This window comes from Camelina sativa, chromosome 2, assembly GCF_000633955.1.
Source record: "Camelina sativa cultivar DH55 chromosome 2, Cs, whole genome shotgun sequence".
In the NCBI taxonomy this organism is placed as follows: Eukaryota; Viridiplantae; Streptophyta; class Magnoliopsida; order Brassicales; family Brassicaceae; genus Camelina; species Camelina sativa.
In genome coordinates this window covers 6,086,817-6,104,989 of record NC_025686.1, presented here as the reverse complement: position 1 = coordinate 6,104,989, position 18,173 = coordinate 6,086,817, and the positions used below count along the sequence as shown (strand labels likewise).

Genomic DNA, 18,173 nt, shown 5'->3' with positions numbered 1-18,173 from the left:
CAAAAATTTATTTCATTACTTGTATGTTAGATTTTTTTGTACAAATAATTACGCAAACATGTTACATGTATAGATAATTTGTTCGGTTGTGTATTTTTTGTAGGCAATACAATTGATAGATTTTTGAAAAGAAAATCTCCACCACCCAACATTGATTCGGATGACTTGCCATGGGATCCAGCTAAAAGAAAAAGCATTCTAAGTTATCATCCTAATCAAAGAGAGGAGGTACGACGTAGATATTTGATAAGAGGACCTTATCAACCTCGTGATCATAATTTTAAACAAATTATTGTAGGAGGTATATTACGGCGTTTTAATCCACAATGGTATGATCAATATGGAAGTGATTGGTTAGAGTATAATGTGGAAAAAGAAAAAGCTTTTTGCTTGTGTTGTTATTTATTCAGAGATCAAGCTGAGAAACAAGGTGGGAGTGATGCTTTTGTTTTGATTGGTTATTGTGGGTGGAATAAAACCTATGGGTTTACTAAGCATGTAGGTGATCATACTAGTTTTCACAGCATTGCCAAAAATAAATGTGATGCCTTGATGAGACAAGGTCAGTCTATCAAACATGCTTTACAGAAGCAAACTGATGTTATGAAAGATGAGTATCGAGTTCGGCTGAGTGCTTCAATTGATGTTTCTAGACATTTGTTACATCAAGGATTACCTTTTCGTGGCCATGACGAGACAGAAGATTCAACAAATAAAGGTAATTTTTTGGAGCTTCTCAAATATACTGCTGGCCAAAATGAGATTGTGAGAAAAGTTGTGTTGAAGAATGCTCCTAAAAATAATCAGATGACATCTCCTCCAGTTCAAAAAGATATTGTGCACTGCTTTGCAGAAGAAGTAACTAAATCTGTTATCCAAGAAATTGGTAACGATGTCTTTGGCTTATTGGTAGATGAATCAGCTGATGTTTCAGACAAAGAGCAGATGGCTGTGGTTTTTCGTTTTGTTGATAAGTATGGAATAGTAAAAGAAAGATTTGTTGGCATTAGTCATGTGAAGGAGACATCTTCTTTATCTCTGAAGATTGCTATTGATTCTTTGTTTGCCAAACATGGATTGAGTTTGAAAAAGGTGAAAGGACAAGGTTACGATGGAGCTAGCAACATGAAAGGAGAATTCAATGGATTGAGGTCACTGATTTTGAAAGAAAGTAGTTCAGCGTATTATGTTCATTGCTTTGCCCATCAATTGCAGTTAGTTGTTGTGGCGGTAGCAAAAAAACATTTTGAAGTTGGAGACTTTTTTGATATGGTTTCTCTCTTATTGAATGTGGTTGGGGCTTCTTGCAAGAGAAAAGACATGCTCCGGGAAAGCTATCGCAAAAAAATTGAAGAAGGAATTAGTAATGGTGAAATTAAGACTGGAACTGGGTTAAATCAGGAGCTTTCACTTCAACGGCCTACAAATACTCGCTGGGGTTCACATTATAGGACTTTACTACGGCTTGTTGATTTGTTTTCTTGTATTATTGAGGTTCTTGAATATATTCAGGATGAGGGCGTAGACACAACCAAAAGGAGACAAGCATATGGCCTCCTCAAATACTTTCATACCTTTGATTTTGCTTTCTATCTCCAGTTAACCTTACATATTTTGGGGCTCACTGATAGCTTATCCAAGGCTTTACAGAGAAGAGATCAAGATATCTTGAATGCTATTTCATTGGTGGCATCTACTAAGCGACAACTGCAGAAGCTTAGAGATGATGGATGGGATGATTTTCTTACTAAAGTATGTTCTTTTGGTGAGAAAAACAATACAGAAGTGCTTAATATGGACGAAGAGTTTGTTGATTCAAGAAGGCCAAGGAAAAAGACCAACATAAGCAACTTGCATCACTATAAGGTAGATTGTTTCTACACTGTCTTAGATATGCAACTTCAAGAGTTCAATGATCGATTTGACGAGGTAAATTCAGAACTACTTGTTTGCATTGCATCCTTAAGTCCAGTGGATTATTTTCGGCAATTTAATAAATCAATGTTGATGAGAATGGTTGAGCTTTATCCAGATGACTTTAGTTTTGTGGAGCGTGTATCTCTTGATCATCAACTTGACATCTATCTTGATAATGTGCAAAGAGATGAAAGGTTTTCTAATCTTAAAAGTCTTGGTGATCTAGCTCGTGTGATGGTGGAGACAAAAAAACATATTTCTCATTCTTTGGTTTATCGACTTTTGAAGCTAGCCTTGATTCTACCTGTTGCTACCACAACCGTTGAAAGATGTTTTTCTGCAATGAACATTGTGAAGACAGCTTCACGTAATCGTATTTGTGATACATTTTTAGTGATTGTCTAGTTTGCTTTATTGAAAAACAGGTACTTGACACTGTGACAAACGAAACAATGATTAAATGTTTCCAAAGTATGAGTGAGCGTAGGATTCATCTTTAGAATGAACTTTTGTAATAACATTTTTTTTTTAATCATAATCTATATTTTTTTGAGAAAAATATTATGAGTTATGACACCCATGAATAACTTTTCTGGCTCCGCCACTGCTTTTATGTATGTATATAGTATCGGTCTGGATTCTTAAAGGATTGAATCGAATATGGATCTTCTTGTACAGGTTGGTATATATTTCCAAAATTTTAAATCATGTTTTTTGTTTAAATCGAATCATTCTATGATCTATATTGATTTTTATAATTACCGTCTTTGTTGATTTGTAAACAAAAAACAGGAATACAAATAAAGAAGCCTAAATGAAAGCTAAAGAAAAAACCTTTTCGAATTGTGTTTATATATCTACTATGATGAATTTTCTACTCTAATATTTTATCCAGGTAAGTTAATCAAGTTTAAATTCGACATAAATTTTATATTTTAGTCCAACAAATAAAATAAAAATGGTAAAAGATTTAGACCCCATATATCTAAGTTGATCTTTACCCGTTTTGAAATTATTTTTACTCAAATTAGTGAAAATAGAGTCCAGCGAACCGAAATTTCTGATCTCATCTCATTACTCATAATTTTCCTGTATCTTATCGAGGGTAGTTTGGATAGTCTCTTTTAATTACTCACATTAATTTTTTTTTGTCTTGTATCTCCCAAATTATTAAATTTGATTTGGTGCATATCATTAATTATAATAAAATTTTGGACACTTTTATCCGAATTACCCGTTCCTGTCCCTATCCGATATATCAAGATAATTCCATATATTGATTTGATGTATATTATTAATTATATTAGTAAATATCAAATTTTCGTAAATCTCTTGGATTAGTCCGGTTTATCTGTTCATTCATCAATGTTCGGCATTTATTCTAGTCTTGTTTAGGAACCATTAAACGTAAAAAATTTATTTGTTGAATTTTGTGAAGAAAGTAATGGGCTCGGCCCATATATTTTAAAGAGTACTTTTCTCTAGTTTTTCAATATATGTTTTTATTTTTAAAAGAAAAAATAAAATAAAAAAAAAAAAACAAAGTCAGATTCTCACGCTTGATTCTTGTAAGCTGAAAAGTAAAAACCTTAGATCGTGTTTCAGCGATTTCTTCTTTGATCGATGTCGCCGTTGTCTTCAGCTTGTTCTTTGTCATCTTATCAGTTCACATATACAGCTCACTCTACTATTCCGCATACCCAAGCTCCATAACCATACGCCACTCCTTCACCTTATTTTCCGGCGCCGGTAGAGACCATTACTGGAGTTGCAGTCTATCCTCAACATGTTAAACGGATTTATGTTGTATACGCTTACCCTCAATACAAACAGGTTAGTTGGGTTTGAATCAGGAGTATTGATTAATAGGATATTTGGGACTCAAATTAGGGTTTTACAAATTCAAAAGCTTTAATTTTAGGATAAATTGTTGTTGACTAAAATTTTCTGTGATGTTTGTCACGGAGAGCTTGGCTCTTCAAGAAATCTACCGATCACATAAGTTTTTTTTATTAGTTCTTTAATAACATATTTTGAGAAAATAAGACATCTGATTCTAGTTTTTTTTTATCCCCTCTGGTTGGGTAGACTACTTAAAATGCCAAATGTGATGTATTTGCAAACCCAAACATATACGTAGTTTAAAGAGTAACAAACTTGTTTCTATCATAGGTTCAACTTTAAAGTTTTTGAAATGAATATTTTTTTCAAAAGATGAAATAATCGGAACATAATTGTTTCATAATGATAACATAATATTAGTTGGATGGTCCAACACCAAATAAGTTGAATGCATAGATCCACCTTTCTGAAAATTATAAATGAATGGATTTCAAGAGTTAGAATTCTCACTGATCTTGATATAGTGTGTTCATATGTGAGTGCCTGGCAATGCAAAACATTGATTAATATAATTTGACAGGTCAAATTAAAATCCATAATAATATCATTAAGCAGGTTAGAATGAGCTTACTTTTGCCTAATCTTGTAAATCCTTTGGATTTCTTTGGCTTTTGTAGTTTCCTCACTCTCATGGAGTTCTTCAATCAGATACTGTAAACTTTAGACTTACAAATTCATCTCTGCTATGCTTTGTAGTTTTTATATTCTATATTGCTTCCATGGGTGGAGTTTCTTGACCTGATGTGCCAACTTGTTAAGGTATGTGAATCCAGCAACCATTTTTCGATTTTTTTTTTCTATTGGGATCGGTGTTTTGGACGATGTGTAGCTTATTTAGAATGGTAGAAGGTGACTTTATGAAAAATATTTATGGGTTCGGTTGTGTATGACGTCTACTTTGTTATTTATAGTAGTAATGGAGGTGATTTGGTGCAATGGTAGAAATCACACAATCTTATTCTGTGTTATCTACAATTAGTCGAATATTCTACATATTCTACATAATCTATATTAAAGATTTTCAGTTTATGTTTTTCCGAAATGGTAGTATTTTGTTAGTTTTCAAAATGATTTTGATTTGAGATATTATTATAGAGGATGTTTAGGGATTTCATTGTTCCATTTTTAAAAAGTTTTGATTCGGAGATAATGGAGATGATAGAGTTTCTGTCAGTTTTGGAAAGGATTAAGTTTCAGGAGATTATGGAATTTTAATTTAATGATTGATTATTGATATTTCAATTTTAAGAATGGTTAGTTTCTAAAACCGTATGGTTTGTAAAAATAGATTTTTTGGAGTTTAAATGTCGTTAAGAGTTGTTATGGTAGGTACATAATATGATTAATTAGAATATTTTTTCTCCCTAAATAAACGTTTGGATACTCACTTTGCTTACAGGTTTGGGAAAAGGACAGTGTTTGGATACACATATAAGATAGGTAAGATCCGAATGAAATTATCTCCAAACTGATAGGGTCCGCGTCCTTTTGGCACTTTGGATTACTCATTTGCCTTTAATTTTTTTTTTCTTCTTCCTTTCTCTGGGCGTAGGGGCAATATATGGAATTTTTGTAAAGTTTTTTTTTTTTTTTTTTTTTTTCTGCTTTTGTACTCCCGATTTAATAGTATAGATACGGTGGACAACATTAACTATGAACATAATTCTTTTTCTCATATATATTTTTAGTCTACAATTTGATGTCTTGTATTTTTAGTCCACAATTTGGCCTTTGTTATTGGCCTGTATTTATAGTCCATGAATCGTGAGACCAAACATTGACTATGGTCAACTCAAGATACGAAGGACATAATAGTGGTGGACAAAAACTTTGGCTGATAGATGTGGTCCTTTGGATTTATAGACCTGCAGTGTAGACACATTTTTTGTTAACGATGGACAAAAAACGCATGATCAAACAGATATGATCTAACTCAAGAGAACAAAATACATGATAGTGGTAGACAAAAACCTGGTAGGCTAGATATGGTCCATCGGACAGCGGATCCTGCAGTGTGGACAAATTTGATAGTGGTGGACAAAAACGTGGTTGGCTGGATTTGGTCCACCGGACACGGGATCTGCAGACCTGTAGTGTGGACAAGATCTAATTTTATCATGATCAAACAGATATAGTCTACTCAAGAGAACGAAATACATAATAGGGATAGATAAAAACCTGGGTGGCTAGATCTGGTCCACCGGATCTGGGCAGCTGGATTTGATCCACCAGATCTGCAGACCTACGATTTTGCTTGCCTATTATCAGATAGAAGAACTCTGGAACTAGACCTAGCGGTTTTGACTGCTATGGAGGAGGCAAGCGGACAAGACGAAGGTTTCAACTCAGGAACTCGTCTCAGATGTTTCGCCAGCCATGACGGACGGAGGTGGAGCAGTCGGAGGATTCAAACGTAGTAGAATTGACTGCATGACTGCAGGAGAACTCAGAGAAATGGGAGATTCATATAACAGTTTAATATTGAAGAAGAAGAAGATGAAAAGTTGGTAAAAAGAGAAAAAATCGAGAGTTATAAGGAGAGAGAGTTTGTTCCTTAAAAACAAAGAAAAAAAAATAATAATTTTGAATAAAAAAAGATAAAGGGTATAATGGTTATTTGATAATAGCTGTGTGGCAAGCGGGAAAAGAGTGAAGAGAAAATGGCATTGGTGACAATGTTTGTCACTGTACATGGCAGATCTGATAATATTCTCATAAAAATAAGTTACTGAAAAAATGACAAAATTGATGTGAGTGGCTTCTTACTTGTGGATGAAAATATCATGGATTATGTAAATCGTGTTGGTGTAAATGTGTTTGACTCTCTTTGTAAAACTGGGACACAATTTAAATTATTTTGTTAAATTAATTATGCTAAAAACAAAAAATTAAAAAGTATTATATACTAGTTTCGGTAAATGATAGAAACTCATAGCAATTAACAATGAATTGCTCTGAGGCGATTCTTAAGGCGATTAAGCGGTTATTTTCTTGTCATCTTCCGACGAAGATTCAGACGGTTACTTGCGCCGGAGTGGGTCAGTTTCTTCTATCCCACGATCGAGCGGTTTCTTCTGGCAAAGGCGTGGAGACTTTGCACGATGTAGCAGTTGAACAGAGATGGAATGCTATCTATTTAAGTGTTCGATTTGGGTATTTGTCAGACAAAAATCTTTCTCTGAATCTTCCCAAATACTATACTACACTCTTCAATATCAATCGAATTCCAAGGGTGATAACATTCAGCGTGCCCTCCAGAACATCGATCTCGGAATCGATGATGCTCCAATTGCCCTACCACAAGCAATCATGCAACAAACGGTGAACGAAAATCAGTTTTGTCTCATGGGTCGCCCTTTGATGCCAAGGAAACAGAATCTTCGGCAAATCATCTCTGCCCTACCACGTTCATGGGGCCTCGTTGGGTTCGTCAGAGGTCGAATAGAGGAACAAAGGCGCTTCCAATTCATCTTCCCTTCAGAAGAGTCACTCGAGAAAGTCATACAAAGGGGCCCGTGGTCATTTGCAGATCGTATGCTCGTCCTCCAACGCTGGTCTCCAAATTAGGACCCCCTGTCTCTCAATTTCATTTCTTTCTGGATCCAAATTAGGGGCATACCTCTCCAATATCTGAATCATGGCGACATAGAGAGCATTGCGAATTCCCTGGGAGATACTTTAAGCATCGACTTCGACGAGACATCAGCAAACCGGGTCCAATTTGTCCATGTTCAAATTAACTGGAATGTGGATATCCCTCTCCGCTTCCAGCGAAACTACCAATTCTCGCCTGGTGTTAATACGATCTTGCGTTTCTTCTATGAAAGATTGAGAGGATTTTGCGAAGTTTGTGGATTATTGACTCACAATTCCGGAATATGTCTGATTCAAAATGGTGGTCCGAATGAGTCTGATGGTGATGAAGAGGATGCAGACAAAATGCCAGAACATCACGGTAACCCGGGAGTCCATATCCAAGAAGTTGATAACGATGGCAACCCCATAGAGGATAATGAAGTCGCAGAGCCAGCAAATCCAGCGGTTAACCCAGATACTATCCCACCCAATGAACAAGAGCTCTCCAACATTGATCCAGACCAGAATGCTCTTGACAATATCTCCTCTGGATCTCAGGGAGACGGCGAAGATGGTGAGACAGCATTACTCATCCCTTTTCCATCCTTTGTTAATGATGCAGATAGTGCAGTTGGTACAATTCAGAACATGGCAACTGAGTTACGCAAGAGGAAAAAGGATCCGGATACAGAGGATGCAGAATTCTCCAGGGAAAGTAAGAAAAGACCGAGTGAAGCAAGTGGATCAGGAATGACAAACATTGATGAAGAACAAGATGGAGCCACGGTGTGGCCTATCCCAGCACCGGTTCCATGAGAGTTGGATTTTGGAACTGTCAAGGCATGGGACAACGCCTTACAGTTCGACGCCTAGAAGAGATACAGGGTGTGTATCTCTTGGACATGTTGTTCCTAGTTGAAACAAAGCAACAAGATAATTATATCAGAGATAAGGGTGTCAGTTTGGGGTTCAGTGATATGTGTATTGTCTCTCCTAGAGGTTAAAGTGGTGGTTTAGCTGTTTTCTGGAAGAATCATGTTTCTGTTCAAGTTATTTCTCAGGATGTAAGACTTGTAGATCTTTATGTTGAATACAAATCTTTTAATTTCTACTTGTCTTGCATCTATGGTCACCCAATTCCTAGTGAAAGACATCATCTCTGGGAAAAGCTACAGAGAATATCAACAAATAGAAATGGTCCTTGAATGATGTGTGGTGATTGCAATGAGATCCTACAACCAGAAGAAAAACAAGGGGGAAGGCAGAGAAGTCTTAGCAGTCTAAGAAACTTTACAACAATGATTGACTGTTGTAATATGCAAGACTTGAAGTTTAAGGGGAACCCTTTTAGTTGGGTTGGTAAGAGGCAGAAGGAAACAATCCAGTATTGTCTGGACAGAGTTTTCATCAATTCCGATTGGAAAGCGTCATATCCTGCTTCTGAAACAGAGTTCCTCACCATTGCAGGATCTGACCATGCGCCTGTAGTTATTGCTCTTGAAGAAGAGTTTTATGTAAAAAGAGGCCAGTTCAGATATGATAAGCGACATGTTGATTCAGAGGAATTTGTCAGAACTGTTAAAAAAGGATGGTCAGCAGGTCAACCTGATACCTATAGAGGAATTCACGACAAACTTCAGTCTTGCAGAAAAGAGTTAGCCAAGTGGAAAAGAAGATTAAAGACAAATTCAGCAGAAAAAATCCAGATCTTAAAGCTTCAACTGGATGCAGCGGAGAGAAGCAGCTCGACACCTTTATCAGAAGTCGCAAACCTAAGGTATGAGCTAACTAAGGCGTACAGCGAAGAAGAACAATATTAGCAGTTAAAGAGTAGAAATCAGTGGATGAACCTGGGAGATCGTAACACAGAATTCTTTTATGCCACTACAAAGATGCGAAAAGCTCGCAACCGTCTTAAATCCATTCTAGATGAGCAAGGTCTAGAACACTTCAGAGATGATACTATAGGGAAAGTAGCAGAATCCTACTTCACGAAGATTTTCACTACGACTCAACACACCAATATGGATGATATAATCTCTGACATTGAGCCCCGAGTAACAACTGAAATGAATAGAGAGCTCCAACTACCAGTTACATATCAAGAAATTAAAGATGCACTTTTTTCAATAGGGGCGGATAGAGCTCCCGGGTCTGATGGTTTCACTGCAGCTTTTTATCAGCAATTCTAGGATTTGATCGGTGATGATGTTTGCTCAATGGTACGTCATTTTTTTCAGACTGATGAAATGGATCATCGAATCAACCAGACTCAACTCTGTCTAATCCCGAAGATCATTGACTCAAAACTATTGTCTTATTATCGTCCGATAAGCCTTTGTACAGTCAGTTACAAGATCATTTCAAAGGTAATGGTTATGCGACTAAAACGATGCCTTGACATGGTTATCTCAGAATCACAGGCAGCATTTGTTCCTGGACGTAGTATATCGGATAATATACTGGTGGCACATGAACTTATATATTCTCTTAAATCCAGACGTGACTTCCAGGACAGGATATGTAGCTATCAAAACAGACATCAGTAAAGCCTACGACCATGTTGAATGAAATTTCTTAGAAGCAGTTATGACATAGATGGGATTTGCTCCACGATGGGTTAAATTGATAATGGAGTGCGTAACATTAGTTAAGTATTAATCAATGGTTCGCCTTATGGAAAGATAAAACCAAGCAGAGGAATACCCCAAGGTGACCCACTTTCCCCATATCTTTTTCTCTTTTGTGTGGAAGTCTTGAGTAATATGATTCAAAAAGCAGAAAGAGATAAACAAATTCATGGAATACGGTTAGCAAGAGATTGTCCGTCTATATCCCACCTACTCTTTGCAGATGATTCTTTGTTTTTCAGTCGATCATCTACTCAAGAATGTGAGCATATAGCATATATCTTCAAGAGGTACGAGGAAGCTTCTGGGCAACAAATAAACTATGCAAAATCATCAGTGATTTTTGGATTTAAAACTCCAGATTCAAAAAGACAAAGAGAATTCATCAGACTTTGGGCATAGAGAGAGTTGGTGGTGGAGGGAAATATTTGGGACTCCCAGAGCAGTTTGGACGTAAAAAGGTAGAATTGTTTGAGTATATTGTACAACGACTAAAAGAGAGAACAGAGGGATGGAACTACAAACACTTGTCTGTAGCAGGAAATGAAATTGTTATTAAAACAATAGCTATGGCGCTCCCAGTGTTTTCAATGAACTGCTTCCTTTTACCGATCACCATCTGCAATGAAATCACCAGTGTAGTCTCAAACTTTTGGTGGGGACATGATAATGGAAAAAGAAAGATCCCATGGATTGCTTGGAAAAGAATGACGCTCCCAAAAAAAGAAGGAGGACTGTGTTTTAAAGATCTTCAAGCCTTCAATAAAGCATTATTGGCAAAACAGGCTGCCACACTTCTCAACAATCCTTACAGTCTTTTAGCACGTCTCTACAAAGGTTTGTATTATCCAGATACACCATTTTTACAGACGCAAACAGGACCTACTGCGTCCTATGGCTGGAAATCAGTTCAAGAAGGAAAAAAGCTACTGCAACAAGGATTATAGATTAGAATTGGTAATGGGACTACTACACGAGTTTGGGAAGATCCTTGGCTCCCCACCCTTCCACCAAGACCTGCCAATGGACCAATCTTTGATAGAGACATGATGGTCTCAGATCTATGGAAAGAGAATAAGAGAGAATGGGATCCAGTAATCTTTGAAGGAGTCTTAAACCCTGAAGATCAACAACTTGCAAAAAAATTGTATCTCTCGAAACATGCAGAAGACGACTCTTATGATTGGGCCTATACTCACCATGGTCATTACACAGTTCGGTCAGGATATTGGGTTGCTACTCATTCCGAAATACAAGATAATGCCATGATTCAACCACCCCCGGGTCCTATAGACCTCAAGAAAGAAATATGGAAACTACCTATTACCCCGAAAATACAGCACTTTCTGTGGAAATGTTTGTCTGGAGCTTTGGCAACAACAGTACAACTCAGGACAAGAAATATACAAGCGGATCCGATTTGTCAACGATGTTGTTATGGTGATGAAACTATTAACCATTTGCTTTTTACTTGTCAATTTGCAGAAGCACTTTGGCGTTGTATCTTTGCTACGATGGGAAGGACTCTGATATTTACAGATAATCTAGAGGACAACATCCGAATGTTGATCAATCTCCAACAACAACAACAATCTTCTTTCATTGTGCGCCATCTTCCATTCTATCTGATGTGGCGTATTTGGAAATCACGCAACGACTTCATCTTCCGACAAATAAATCGCCATCCGGCCAAAGAAGCGCAAAAAGGAGAACAAGAAATCAAGGAATGGTTTGAAAACACAAAAATACTACCAGATAGCAACCAAGCTACGAATCACATCCATAATCCTCCCACAAGAAGACCACCAAATCAACAATGGAATCCTCTACCTGAAGGTTGGTTAAAATGCAACTTTGATAGTGGGTATGTACGTGGAAGACCATATACAGGCACATGCAGGATAATACGAGATAGTTACGGAAATGTAATACGATCAGGATGTGCGAAACTGCAACAATCATATTCTGCTCTTCAAGCTGAGGCACTAGGATTTCTAAACGCACTACAAGTGATATGGGAACAAGGTTATAGATATGTATGGTTTGAAGGAGACAATCTGGAACTAACAAACATGATCAACAAGCAACAAGATCATCACAAGCTCGGCCCATTGCTGGTTGACATTCGTCATTGGATGACAAAGCTACCATATTCTTTGCTGGGACATGTTACTCGGGACGCAAATCGATCGGCTGATAAACTTTCTCATTTTGCTACAAAAATGATTCCATTATCACAACCTTTTGATGTAATACCTAGATGGTTATATGACTCCTTGTAACATACATTTTACATCTATAAAGTTAGATATTAAAAAAAAAAAAAAAAAACTGACCGAATGATAGGGAACCGTTAGTCAACATGTTAGACTGTTAGTGTGAGCTGTGGAAAAGTAGCAGTTCCATTCTTTTAGTAACAAATTTCTCTATAAGTATTGTTCAAAACAAAGAGTCAGATACTACTTCTCTTTTACTCTATTATCCAAAGTGAACGTGTTCATTTTTTCACAGTTTTGAGCTCTTTTGTTATTTGAGAATGTCTTCCAACTCATTTCATTTCGACAGTCAAAGAGAAGATGTCCACAAATAATTACCAACCATCAATACTCAAGAGAGTACAACTCAAGAACAAGCTAGCAGAAATTTGGAAAAGCAACGTTTGAATGGTTCCGATATTTTTGAGGTACACTTTTGAAAACAAAAATTTGATGGTGAAATGAAAGCTTGCTGTAATCATTGCAACGAAAGGTTTTCTTAGAGGTCAGGTTCAGGATATGGATCATATAGGTATCATTTGCAACATATTCATCCTGAAAAACTTGGTGTAGAAACTAACCCTCAAAATGCTTCTTCTTCTTCTTCTTCTAATCTTTCGTCTTTTCATTATTCAGATAAAAAACAAATCGACAAGAATTAGCATAGATGGTTGCGGTTGATCATCTTTCATTTAGCTTCAGTGAAAAATCTAGTTTTAATAACTGTTGCATAAATGCTTTAAATCCTCAAGCTAAGAACGTTCCTCGAACTACTCTTACTTGTACTCTAAAATCACTTTATCGAAAAACAAAACTAGATTTAGAAAAATTGTTTTCTAATATTCATAATAAAATTTCAGTATGTTGTGATATTTGGCGTGATCATTGGCAGATACATCATTATATGGGTATTACTTGTCATTGGGTTGATAATGACTGGATTATTCAAAAGAGAATTATTGCTTTTAAGGTTTTTGATGAAAGGTATACAACTGATAATATATTTAAATAGATAAAAATAATTTTAGAAGAATGTAGTTTAACAAATGAAATATTTTCTATTTCATTTGATAATGCATCTGCTAATATTGCCTCTGTTTCTGAATTAGTAAATAATTGTAGTCCTATTTTAGGTGGACACTATTTTCATGTTCGATGTATTTGTCATGTTTTAAATTTATGCGTTCAAGATGGTTTATTAGTTTCTCAAAATAATCTTGTTTCACCAATTAAAATGGCTTTAAATTATTTATGGGGCATCCAAAGTTAATGAAACGATGGTTCAAGTTTTGTAAAATACATAATGTATCTCCTAAAAGGTTTTCTCGAGATGTTCCCACTCATTAGAATTTAACATATGGTATCTTGTTCTATTGGTTACAAAGATTTATTATGTAGTTTTATTCAACGGAGTCAAGCTAAAGTTATCATCGGAATCAAAGTGTCGACGGCGAGTTCGGCGATTTTTTACCTTTTAATTGTGGATAATAGTTTTTTCTCTATCGTGCCACGAAAGAAGAATGTGACATTGTCTTACGACTCCTTAACAAATATGAGCGTGTGCCTGGTCAGCAAATTAATTTTCAAAAATCTTCCATTCAATTTGGTCATACAATTGCGTTGGGGTGCGAGAAGAGTTAAAAGGAGTTTTGGGGATCACGACTTTGGAGGGTATGAGTTCCTATTTGGGTATACCGAAGAGTTTGGGTGGCTATAAAACGAAAATTTTCTCCTTCGTCCAGGACAGATTATAGTCAAGGGCCGGTGGATGGCCGGCACAGCTGCTGTCCAAAGGGGGTAAGGAGGTGTTAATCAAGTCAGTAGTTACGGTGGTTCCTACTTATTTTATGTCTTGTTTTCGTCTGCCGAAGACGGTCACAGAAAAAGTTAACTAGTGCGGTATCTATAATTTTTAGTGGAGTTCCACTAGAAAATCGCGGGGATTGCATGGGATAAGTTATGTTGCAATAAATTAGAAGAGGGTTTGGGTTTTTGAGGTTTTGATGATTATAATACCGCTCTTTTAGCTAAGCATTTATGGTGGTTGATAACCGTTTCGGAATCACTTTTCGCTAGGGTCTTCAAAGGTCGGTACTATAGGCATTCAGATCCTTTGGATCCAATCAAATCATATGCGGAGTATAGTCTCCGCTCGATCTCTGGTTAATAAAGGATTTATTAAACAAGTAGGTTATGGGGCTTCCATTTCAGTGACTGGCCCTTGGATACCCGCTCAATCCTCGAGACCAGCTCTGGGCAATGGCTCGGCTATTGATCCATCGCTCCAAGTCAAAAATTTAATCGACAGGGATATGACCCATCTCACGGCTACTTTCGCACCGGAAGATGTTGACCTTATTTGCGCTTTACCTATTGGTCAGTTGGATGCGGTTGACTTGTTAGATTGGCATTTTACAAAAACTGGGAAGTATACAGTTAATTCTGGATATAACACATTCGTTTAAGTAACTCGGTTGGTCCCTTCTCCGGAGTGTGTGGTCCAAACTTGTTCCCTTTACAAGCTTTTGTTTGGAAAGTTCAATGCCCACCCAAAATCCGGCATTTTATGTGGCAGGCAATTACTGGCTGTGTAGCAGTCACGACTAACCTTCAGAAATGAAGTTTGAGATGTGATGTCGATTGTTCTATATGTGGTTGTTCTGAGGAGACGATTAATAAGGCTTTGTTTGATTGCACACCGACAAGGCAGGTCTGGGCTTTATCTCAGGTCCCGACGGCGCCAAGAAATTTTCCTTGTGAATCGCTATATGCGAACATGGATTTCTCATTTAGGCATCTCCCGCGGATATCCGCACAGGAGTACTATTCTTGGCTATTGTGGTATATTTGGAAGGCGCGCAATGTTAATTTTTTTACTAATGTGGATTCTTATCCACTTGTAGTTCTGCAAATCGCGGAGACTGAATCCAAGCCTTGGTTTGCAGCTCAAACGGAGGTTATGGTTGAAGGTCCCACTGAGGCTTCCAGGATAACTCACATTTGTGGGTCTTCACCTCTCAGGAGTATGACAAGCTATTTATGTCTTGTAGATTCTTCCTGGAAGGCTACTGATAAATTTGCAGGTAAAAGATAGTACTGTTCACCACCCTCAAGGGAGGATCCAACTATGGGGGCAGGGAATATTAGGTGCAGTCTCACGCCTCTCCATGCCAAGATTGAAGCCCTAATATGGGCTATGCGGTGTATGATTGGGATGGATAATTAGAATGTTATCTTCCTCACCGACTGCTCTAATATGGTAAAGATGGTTTCTTCGCCTTCTGAGTGGTCTGCATTTACACCTTACTTAGAGGACATACAGATTGACAAGGTGGAGTTCATGTCCTTCTCGATAGCTTTGATTCCTCACACAGAGAATAGTAAAACGGATAATTTGACGCGTCGTGTTCGCTCAAAACCGCATTGCATTACCTATGTAATTAATATTCCCTCGGATTGGCTATTTTGAGTCTCTTTCTTTACTTGTTGACAAAAAAAAAAACCTATATAATCTAACGATCAATATCATCTTCATCATCATCGTCAGCATCTTCATCCTTGGTGAGCTTCTCCACGATCACGAAAAGATCACACAAGATGATTTATACTGCAGAAACTTTTAGTTTTGATCTACTAAATCGACTGCTCTAATACCACGTAGAATTAGATATTGAACTGACTTGGTTTTTATTCATAAACATCACAATCCGACATATACATAATTAGATTTAGGATTTCTAGGTTTATATAAACCGTCATTAACGTAAATAAAACATAATAATAAGTCCAATATACAATCTGTATAACCTTAATACCTCGTCTAATGTATTCCAATGAGTTTGTGCATTTTTTTTTCTTAACAAAGTATACTTATAATCATATAAAATTAAAATTTTAAAAAATGTTTTCCAATAAATTTTCTCAGGTAACATTTGATTTCGGTCGGGTAAAAAAATACTTATTCAGAATTTTAAAACAATGGATCGTAATTTTTTTGTTTTTCAATAATACCCTGCTTTTTGATGTTCTTATAAATTATTGTTAGCGAGATTAATGATTTAATGTGAACAAAATAAAATAAAACACGTAGGAAATTTATTCATCTTTTTTTTCTTACAATAATCATCGTTTTACATTAGTTCTAATATATACGCAGCATCGGCCAAAACCTTGTCCCAAAGTTTCTTCAAAGATGATTTTCCAACTGAAGCCTCACGACGACATCTATTGGCTTTTGTACATCCTCGAGTATATGGATTCGCTGGTATACGCAAACGACATGCAGGTGATGGAAATCTTGAATTACATCCATTACCTAAATCTCTTGACCATGGACATTCAAGTCTTTTCGCTTCAATGCATACTACAATCAAAATTGTCACAAACATAAACTCTTTTGCTTTGATCATATTTTTATTGTTTAGATTGTTTTTTTTTTTTGGGCTAAAGATTGAAGAACTCGTTTCTTATAGAGCGCAGGAGATAAGTTATAGTTCCACTAACTTTAATGCAGAACTTCAATATTGTTTTGGTTGTAATCAGTTCAGATTCTTTTGTTAAATTAAATCATAGACAAAATTTTGGTGTATTTTGTTTCAGTTTTGACTTTTAAAATAAACGGTGCACTCAATTGATATAATTTATGTTTCTGGACGATAAGTTTATGCTTTTTTTTTAAAAAAAAAAATTCGGTTATGGTTTAAAAGACTACAAAATAAATTGGGTTTGAGACAGTTTCCTTTTATACTCCCTCTTTTCTCATTGATCTTATTTTCAGATTTTTCACATATAATAAGAAAACATATCAAAACTTGATTATAAATGTCATACTTTTTGTAATTTTCAAATTTCTATAACTCTAAACCAATAATATATAATTATTTTTCTTGAAATTTACAAATCATCATCAATAACTATTAAAAAGTGTATTAGCAACTTAAAAATAACATGTTTTTCTATTTATTTTTCTAGAAGTGGGATCATCAAGGAAGAGATAGACTATATTTTCTGGCCAGTTTCTCGATGCTCCCGCAGTTCTCAAGTTCTATGATGACATTGATTGATATAATGTTTCCGAAAATGTTGGCGTCGATTCGAAAAAGAAAGAATCAATTTCGAAGAAGTGGTTCATAAAATAAGTCTATTTCGATAAGTATACAGGAAAACATGATTTTAGTGACGGCATAATTCGTCAGCACATAGTTGCAACTAAGATATAACAACATTTTTGCGATGACTGAAGAATCGTTGCTGCTAGCTAGTCAGAAATAAATTTTGTCGTAATATCATCGCGACTAATGTGATTTGTGACTTTCTAGAAACGTCGCTAAATAGACGCAACGAAGGCGTTGCAAATTCATCGTTTTGTATTTACGTAAATTGCAGTCACAAAACTGTCACTATTCACTGGTGCAATAAATAGATTCAGTGCTTTATGAGTCTCCTGTTTCTAGTACTGAATCCATTTAACTAGAAAAACTTACAATTCTTGTATTGAAAAATGTAAACTAAGGTTGAAATTTCTTTAAAAACAGTTTTTAATTAAAATGTAGAGATAGATGAGAAAATACAAGATTTAGCAAGATCTAGGTTGGTTCTTTCTTACTAACTCCTACTCGACAAAACTGTAATATATCTTTTTATTATATATTTATTCAGTTTCAAAAGATTTGAATACAACACATTGGAGGGATATTAGTTTTTCAAATATGCAAACATGTATCGTGGACTGATACTTTTTTTTTCCTTTTTCTTATCTTGGGCTAATTAATCAACTGATTTATAAATAAAAAGGTGTTATAGATATATTGTATAACGTGGATGTCCATTATCGGCCCATTAGTGTAAACCCTAAACCCTAATATTGTATCCTATATATATATTGTAGTTTATG

At 36.0% G+C, this 18,173-nt stretch overlaps 2 protein-coding genes and 1 long non-coding RNA gene across 3 annotated transcripts; 2 read left to right on the top strand and 1 right to left on the bottom strand.

Moving 5' to 3' along the window:
• LOC104748963 lies at window positions 3,452-5,528 on the top strand. Its single transcript, XR_002034687.1, has 3 exons — window positions 3,452-3,750; window positions 4,516-4,578; window positions 5,219-5,528. It is a non-coding gene; the product is annotated as an uncharacterized LOC104748963 (long non-coding RNA).
• Window positions 8,694-9,215, top strand: LOC104748964. The gene has a single exon (XM_010470530.1). The coding sequence runs from the start codon at window positions 8,694-8,696 to the stop codon at window positions 9,213-9,215; it is 522 nt and encodes a 173-aa protein (XP_010468832.1).
• On the bottom strand, window positions 16,385-16,696 carry LOC109127657 (protein RALF-like 29). The gene has a single exon (XM_019232816.1). The coding sequence runs from the start codon at window positions 16,687-16,689 to the stop codon at window positions 16,411-16,413; it is 279 nt and encodes a 92-aa protein (XP_019088361.1). The 5' UTR covers window positions 16,690-16,696; the 3' UTR covers window positions 16,385-16,410.